This window comes from Aptenodytes forsteri, unplaced genomic scaffold (genome assembly GCF_000699145.1).
Source record: "Aptenodytes forsteri isolate BGI_AS27 unplaced genomic scaffold, ASM69914v1 Scaffold143, whole genome shotgun sequence".
NCBI lineage: Eukaryota > Metazoa > Chordata > Aves > Sphenisciformes > Spheniscidae > Aptenodytes > Aptenodytes forsteri.
The window spans coordinates 3,329,055-3,336,754 of record NW_008794951.1 but is presented as its reverse complement, the minus strand read 5'-3'; the positions used below and the strand labels follow the sequence as shown (position 1 = coordinate 3,336,754).

General features: G+C 40.9%; 1 protein-coding gene across 1 annotated transcript in view; it reads right to left on the bottom strand.

Annotated features, from left to right (window-relative positions):
• Positions 1–69: 69 nt before the first annotated feature.
• Positions 70–7,700, bottom strand: part of UPF3B (UPF3 regulator of nonsense transcripts homolog B (yeast)) — a 15,616-nt gene continuing 7,985 nt past the window's right edge. Inside the window, exons 2-9 of the mRNA XM_009275372.1 lie at positions 7,497–7,603; positions 5,878–5,976; positions 5,397–5,507; positions 4,638–4,681; positions 3,677–3,865; positions 3,030–3,181; positions 2,027–2,339; positions 70–1,157 (exon numbers count right to left, since the gene is read on the bottom strand). Coding sequence (XP_009273647.1) covers positions 1,011–1,157; positions 2,027–2,339; positions 3,030–3,181; positions 3,677–3,865; positions 4,638–4,681; positions 5,397–5,507; positions 5,878–5,976; positions 7,497–7,603 — 1,162 coding nt within the window. The 3' untranslated portion in view covers positions 70–1,010. The remainder of the gene's footprint in view (positions 1,158–2,026; positions 2,340–3,029; positions 3,182–3,676; positions 3,866–4,637; positions 4,682–5,396; positions 5,508–5,877; positions 5,977–7,496; positions 7,604–7,700) is intronic.

Genomic DNA, 7,700 nt, shown 5'->3' with positions numbered 1-7,700 from the left:
GCAGCACCCCCTGGCGGCCCGGCGGGCCCGCCCCGGCGCAGACGGAGCTCAGTGAGGGACGGCGGCAGCACGAGTTTCTGCGAGTTTATTGGTTTTAGTACAAAATAGCTATGGCTAAAATTCGCTAGCTTAGGAGGAGCTGCTACTGGTGAAGTCTCTTTCTGGGCTGTAAAACAATACTTCAAGTTATGAGGGAAAATGAAGCGGTAGAGAGAGGGCAGGAGTTAGGAAACGTTTCAGGCTCTAAAGAAGGGAGAATGCTGGAAAAGAACAGGATGCTCAAACCAGCTACATTTGATTAAAAATAAGCATTTCAATGTAGGTAGACTTTACATGAGAATTTGTCAAGAAATATTTCAATATTAAGCCAGCTTATTCATACACTCCAACTCAGTTACTTTATCCAGAGAACCACTGAAGAGGAAGGTCTCTCCCTCCCTAGCATTATTACTGCAATGCCAGATGTTCTCCCCTTTCCATGCCAGAGGGCTCCTGTTCACTGGCACCTCAACAGCCCCAGCCTGCGTACCTGTCTCAGTGCTAGACTGACAGAATTTAGCTATCACCGCCTCGGGCAGGAGCACCACGCAACACAGCAACACCTGTGTTAACTCCGGGCAACTTCAAGCTTGCTCTGCTTAAGTGCATCGAACACTGGCTCCGACCGCTTTACAGTAAAGCTCTGGCTTTAGATCCAGGCGTCATCTCCTCCTGACTGCATGACTCATTTATTATCATACTTAAGGCCATAAAGTCTTTCTACTTTGCAAAGATTCTCTTCTCTGTTGTAGTTAGATGCTGGGAAAATAAATTCGAATAACTGAAAATACAATGAGAACACATTTCAAATTCTGAATCTACAACTGAGGTTCTTTAACCAGAAACATCCAACAGCACAATGCCCCCTTTTCTTCCTTTGTTCCTTCTTCGCTTCGAAGGCACTTCTGGATTGCGTAGTACATGCTCTTTGGCTGCACAGACAGTCAGAACACATAAGGCTTGCATGCTAGTCACTCCTCTTCCTTCGTATTACTGGTCTCACTCTCTTGTTTCTTATCCGCTCCCTGATCTGTGGGCTTTGCAGCACTGTCTTCATACTGACACAATCTGCTTCGGCTTCGGGCTCCTGGCTGGTACAGCTGCATTGCTGGACGATCCTGAAATAAATCAAAACTATTTAGACTCTTTTGTAGCCCCATGCTATCATGGTTATTATGGCATCAGTGACACTAGAAATGGCTCAAAGTCAAACTTTTCAAGGTGTTCTAAGTTAAACTATTCCACCACGGTGGCAATGTAACTTCAACTGTCTCAAACCAAGGTTGTCTCTGTTGTAAGGCAACATCCCTGTTCAAGCCACAAAGAACACTGCACAGTCAAAGTTATTTGTAAAGAGTTTCCTCCTGAGACAAGTTCAGCTCACCCTCTCTCAGAATAGAGGCCGACTTCAAAGCTTCCTCAAAACCTTGAGTTTCATTTGTACCCAATAATGCCTTAAGTGACACGGAAAACTTGCACACTGATGCTGCAAAACCAGATTTGCAGACTATATAAAACTAAACTCAAGACATTATTTCTTGAGTCTACAGGAGATCTTCTGTCATATTCTGCATGTAGCAGTCTTGTTCCTGTTTTGGAGGAACCTGTTCAATCACTCTCCCACTTCGAGATGTATTTTCAGGCACGTATAGCATCAGCAGAGATAGTTAGATTACCGATGGTCAACCGACAGCTTGAAGATACAGCCTATGGCATAGGTCAGCAAATGAAAAGGGATCGGTGTCTTTACAATTTAGCCCATGGTATCTTGGCTTAATTCCTATATAGTGACAAGAAATACCACAGACAGTTTAGCAAAGTTTAGTGGACAAACAGGCAAGCTTTCTAGCAATGGCAGAGTTTGTTACCAGAACAGGGAGAAGTTTCAACAGAGAAACCACGTGGTTCTTTTCCTCAAAATGCTTTTATCCTAAACCCCACAAACTGGTCCTATGAATCAACACATGAATTTAAAGAAATCCAGCACCTTGTTTCTGATACGGTCCCTCTTAATTGTATCCTCTTTTTTATCGTCTTTGGTTACTTTCTCAGATTTGTCCGTGCTGCTGGTAAAGTCTGTAAGATCACTTTTCTTTCCCTTTTCTCTGAGTAAGTCTCTCTCCTTTTTCACCTCTTCCTCTTTTCTTCTAAAAACCTTCTCTTTCTCAAAGCGCTCTTTCTGCCTCCGACGCTCTTCTTCTTGGCGTCTCAGTTTCTCCCTCTGTGCTCTCTCATATTCTCTGTCTCTTTCAAAATCTCTATCTCGGTCCCTGTAGTCCTTTACACACTCATCTTCTGATCTGTATGAAAACAAAACTGAAAATTAAGCTCAAAAGATTCATCAAACAGAGCGGGGGATCAATGTAATACTGGTGGAAATTTGCAGTACGAACAAGACAGACTGGTAGGTTCTAGGGAGCTTTTGGGAAGCTGTAGTAACCTGAGTCATGCACGATAACCAGAAATGACACTGACTGCTAGCATTTCCTAGCCTTCTACCCACACAGCTGGCTGTCTCCTCACCTAAACTTCTCTGTCTCATCTCTTTCTCACGTGGCAGAACTGAACCTTGCACAGATCACGGAGCTGTTGAGAATGACACCTTCCACTTTGACCTTTTACAAGACTTAAAGGGACTAGTAACTGGAGTACACCTCTCCTCTTGCCATGGTTATAACTCTCTCATTGCAAGGACAGTGCTCACAGCCTGTTGTAGGTCACCTACACCTGGGCTTCTTTCGCGGAGTTCCTGCAGTAAGTTGCAAAAATATTAAAATTTGTCCACTAGTGAAGAATTGTCAGGTAATTCACACAGCTTTCTGTAATCACGGGGATGTGCACCGCACAGAGAACACATCCCATGCCGTATATCAGAAAAATAATCTGAAAGGAATTTCAAAACGTGGTCATGGCAGAGCAGCCTAAGCCTCAGTACGATCAGGAAACAAGGTATATATACATATATATATTTATAGCAAGTACTAGAATACTTTTTTGCCTTCTCTTCTTTTGTCTCCCCATCAGATCGTTTGGCAGATGCACTACTCGCATTTTTTTCCTCCCTCAGAGTCTCTTTTTCCAGTTTCTTGGATTTTTCTTTTTTCTCCAAGTCTTTTTCATCTTTTTCAGGCTTCTTAAGTAGCTACAAAGAAAACAGAAGTCTCAACTAAAAAGCTCACTCTGATACATATTGTCTGGCACAACACCGAAATTGCATCAAAGGAACCATAGTCCAGTAAGAAATAAACATTAAAGTAATGTTACTGCAAATCGTAGTATTTCTAAAAGCTGGAGTGTATGAGTAAGCATAATCCACACAGCAGACTAGGATTTTTCTCCTAAACCAGGCCATTTTAGAAAGCTTAAAAACAGTCTCCATTCCATAGTGAATTCACGATTCTGTTTACCACGGCATGTACAACAGTCACATGACAAAAGCTTTAAATATTACTATGAAGCATTACAGCATGTAAACCTTTACAATGCCTAATATTGAATATTACAAAAAAGTGGTAATTTACTAACATCAAACTCATGTGATTCTTCACACAATACTCAAAACACATTTTGAGAGACTGATATACAAATAGTAGGGGAAAGGGAGTGTAACAGTTTATAATAAAGAACTGTTCTAGACCTTAATCTTTGGTTCTTCTTTTGATCTGTCTCTTTCTTTTTCTGGGCATCTGTCTACTTTCTTCAGTTTTTCTGCTTCTTTTCTCTTCCTTCTCTCCTCCTCTTTCCATTTTCTTCTTTCTTCTTCTCTTTGTCTTTTTCTTTCCAATTCTCTCCTCCTCCTCTCCTCTCTTTTTTCTTCTCTCAGTCTCTGTGTGTGTAAAAGCAAAGAGAAATAGTGTATTTCCACACTAGAAAACATCCCTTTAAGCCCAACAAGATACCCTGCCACAAAGTGATAAAGTATTTCATCACCAAATAACTCACCTCAAAACCACCCCATTAGAAAAAAAAAAAGTCCTGTCATCTCTATTGTTCTGTTGTGAACCTGAACATGTTACAGCAGCGTTTCATTTTTTTCCTCACTCGTAAGCCTTGATTGGTACTGTCTTAAAAAAAAAACTTCTGTTGTGAACCTGAACATGTTACAGCAACGTTTCATTTTTTTCCTCACTCATAAGCCTTGATTTGTACTGTCTTAAAAAAAAAAACCCAAAACCAAACACAACACTAGCCTCAGACTTTATCATTCTAATTTTAATTAAATCTGCCCCATCTGTGATTTTCTCCATTGGTAGAAGTTAAAATGAGATTATGTGCTAGGAGAAAGATGGTCTGCAAGGACCTCGGCCATAACTGCATTAAAAATGAAAGCATTAAAATGGAATCTGGTTTGGCAGTGCCACAGAGATGTTTAGCTGTGACTGGAATGAACATAAAGCACCACCATCCCCACGAAGGCCAGCGTTCTAGTAGTTTAAAATACGTGAACCAGATGTTAACAGGGAAGCTGGGTCAAAAGCTGCTTCTTCAAAAGAAAGGGCAGAAACATATCAACGTACACATTGCAATGTACACACCCATGCTTTAAATGAACAAGTTGTACTTGCAAGCAACAAGAAGATTCTGGAGATAAGTCTTACCTGTTTATTTTTCAAGAAGTTCAATAAAGGAGTAGTCTTTTTAGCTAGAGAATATATATAAAAACAAATGTAAACAATTTGCCTTATCCAATACTGCAATACCTACAACAAAACCCTATATGAAGTGAAGAAGCCTTAGGCTGGATAACCCGTATCTCCTCTCGCATACAGCAATACAGCAGTGAAACAAGTATTCCAGTCCTATCCCTGAACAGTGGCAACTATTAGGATTCTATAAACTTCTTTAGGACACTAATATGATATCCAGCACACCTATCTGTAAAAGGATATTCAGTCTGCATTAGGCTTTTCCCAGATTCTCTTACTTTGAAAGAGACACCTGTAACATGATTAAAAAGAGACTCTTCTGGTCATTTTTGTGGTCTTTTACCCAACCACAGTATCTCTTAACTTATGCCTGCATGGAACATCACTGCTCACAGCATTTTGCATTAAACGTCACTGCATCGCACTGAAATGCAGCCACTCCACAGCCTAGTCTGGCTAACAAACATCTGACTAGCGGCTTAAAACAGGAAGGAAGGTTATCATATAAAACTTAAACCTAGAGAAGAATTTAGAGCACGGGAGCAAAATAAAATACACTGAATAATATTAGCCTAAAGGTTTAACAAATACCAAGCAAGCACACAAAAGAATTCAGTCTCCTCAAGGTTGAGACATCACAGCTTCAAATTACACCACATACATTTCTTTGTGCTCTATGAAAATGTAACTGTAGTACATAGATTTCCATACCTATTAGCTCTTTGTTTCTTGCCTCTATTTCCTCCAACAAAGTTTCAGGAGTGGAGGTTAATTTTTCATCATCTGCGCTGTAACTTTCCAAAAACTTCTTGTACTCTGGATCTACAGGGGAGGGGAAAGGGAAAAAAAAACAAGAAAAAGAAAAAAAAAAAGGAAGAGAGATATACCGTAGCATGAAAAGAATTTGCATTGCGCACTGCTGGAAGTCTGGGTTAGATTTGCATAAGTTGTGTTGTTTATATGTCACCTTTTTATAAGTTGGCAGCTCCCAAATGAGCTGCTGCATTATGTTTGTCTAGGACAATCATATTTAATAGATTTGCAGCTGACAGAGCAGTGCTAATAACCTTCACGCATAATTAAGCAAACGTTCTGTCGATAAACTATGGTGTCACAGTAAAAACATTATATTCAAATTACTGCTAGGACTTTCAAGTCTACACATGCAAAACAAACTAGTTAGCTATTATACCATCTTCGATAGTTCCAGTCTTGGCATCCTTTTTCTTACTCTTCTTTTTTGCAGCTTTCTGGAAAGGTGCAAACTCAACTATGGCAGCATATTCCTGACCTGTTAAAAGGAGAGGGAAAAAGACATTAAAAAAAGATGAAACAGATATAAAATAGCGTATATTGTCCATGTCTAAAGCAGGAAGATAAGCCTCACAAGAAATATGCAGTACTAGAAGAGACTACTTGGACAGCATAAAAAAATCTTGTATTTTGAAAGCCATTTAACAAAAATCCATTTTAGAGACAGCAGAATTCATGAACTAAACACTCTCACTATGTTAACAAAACAGTAAATTCACAGACTCACAAGAAGGAGGAAATATGAGATTTAAGACTGCCCCTAACTGTCAGTTCAGCCACCTCAGCTACACCACACCACACAATATCCTCATCCTACAGACCATGCGTTCATTGTGCAAGTAGAAGAGAATATTTTAAGTTAATGCAACTGAGGCAGATCTCAATTTTTGGCAAAGTACAATAGAATGCAACACGTTACAGGCAGGCTTTAAAGTTTTATCTTCTGACAAGAATGCTACATTTACGGCTGCATAAATCCAATACTGCTGTTGGGTATGGCAAATACAGCGTGCTGTTACACTGCAAACCAGCTTGTTTAAAAGAATTAGGTGTTATTAGAACCCTGTCACACAACCCTCCTAAATAAGGAAGAATCTTGTGGACAGAGCTTTGTGTCACGTAAAGCACCTGGCTGGATGAAATGTAAAACACGTGTACTTGAGACAAAGTTCACGGTGAAATCCTTAGCCTACTGAAGCCAAGAGGAAGGCTCTTGCTAAAGCTTTTGCTAAATATGTAAGTTTAAGGTCCATCAGTGACAGGCTAATGACTTTTAGTGCTACCCAACGTAAAGATTTTAAAATGCAAATTTTAAAAACATGAGATGTACTGAATACCTAACGTGTGTTTAGAAAAAAGATAAGCGGCAGCTAAATACTTGGATGCTTAACCAATGAATTAAACAAAATATTTGTTTCCTACAGATTAACGTCTCCAGAGAGCAGTCACTCTCACAACTTAGACTGCAGGAACAAGCCGTTCCTTTTACTGAATCAAGACGACCTACTCAGTTGTAAAGTGGAACAAGTAGTGATCCGAATTGAAAACTGACCAAAAAATAAGTCACACGGTTAGAAGTGTGCAGAACAGGTGAGGGGAGTGGCAGAGGGTGGCGTCATCAGCCTCAGCTTCATTCAGTTTGGACAGCGACACCACCTACTCACTTTCACTTTTCAGACTTTATACTCAGGTGTGACAACGCAAAGTTAACCTCAGTAACACAGCAACGGGTTTTACGTTGATGCCACTACTGCCCTGATGTGCACTCAACTGGGTTTTACACGTAATATACAAAATCAACTTAGACTAGTTTCCACAAAGCACAAGACATTTTCTTTGTTCTTTGAAATACCGCACGACGTGCATTTAAGGCACTAAACCCAAACAAATCGGAAGCGGCGTGTTAGGCCGCTCACACCCGTCCCTCTGAAATCCAACCAGCACACTGCGCGCACAGCAGGAAAGATGTAAACACGCGGCCGAGCGCCGTTCACTTGCCTTTGTGATCGACAAAAACATAGCCGTCAAAGCGATCCCTGAAGAGGACTATGTCTTCCTGGTTTTTGAAGTTGATATAGGCTCTCGAGAACATGTGAGGGTACAAGCTGCAGAAAGGCAAGACCGAGAGAGCAAGGCTGAGCGGCCGGCGGCGCCTCTGGGGCCCGGCTGGCGGCAGCGGCGGCTCTCGGGAGCCGCCCGGGC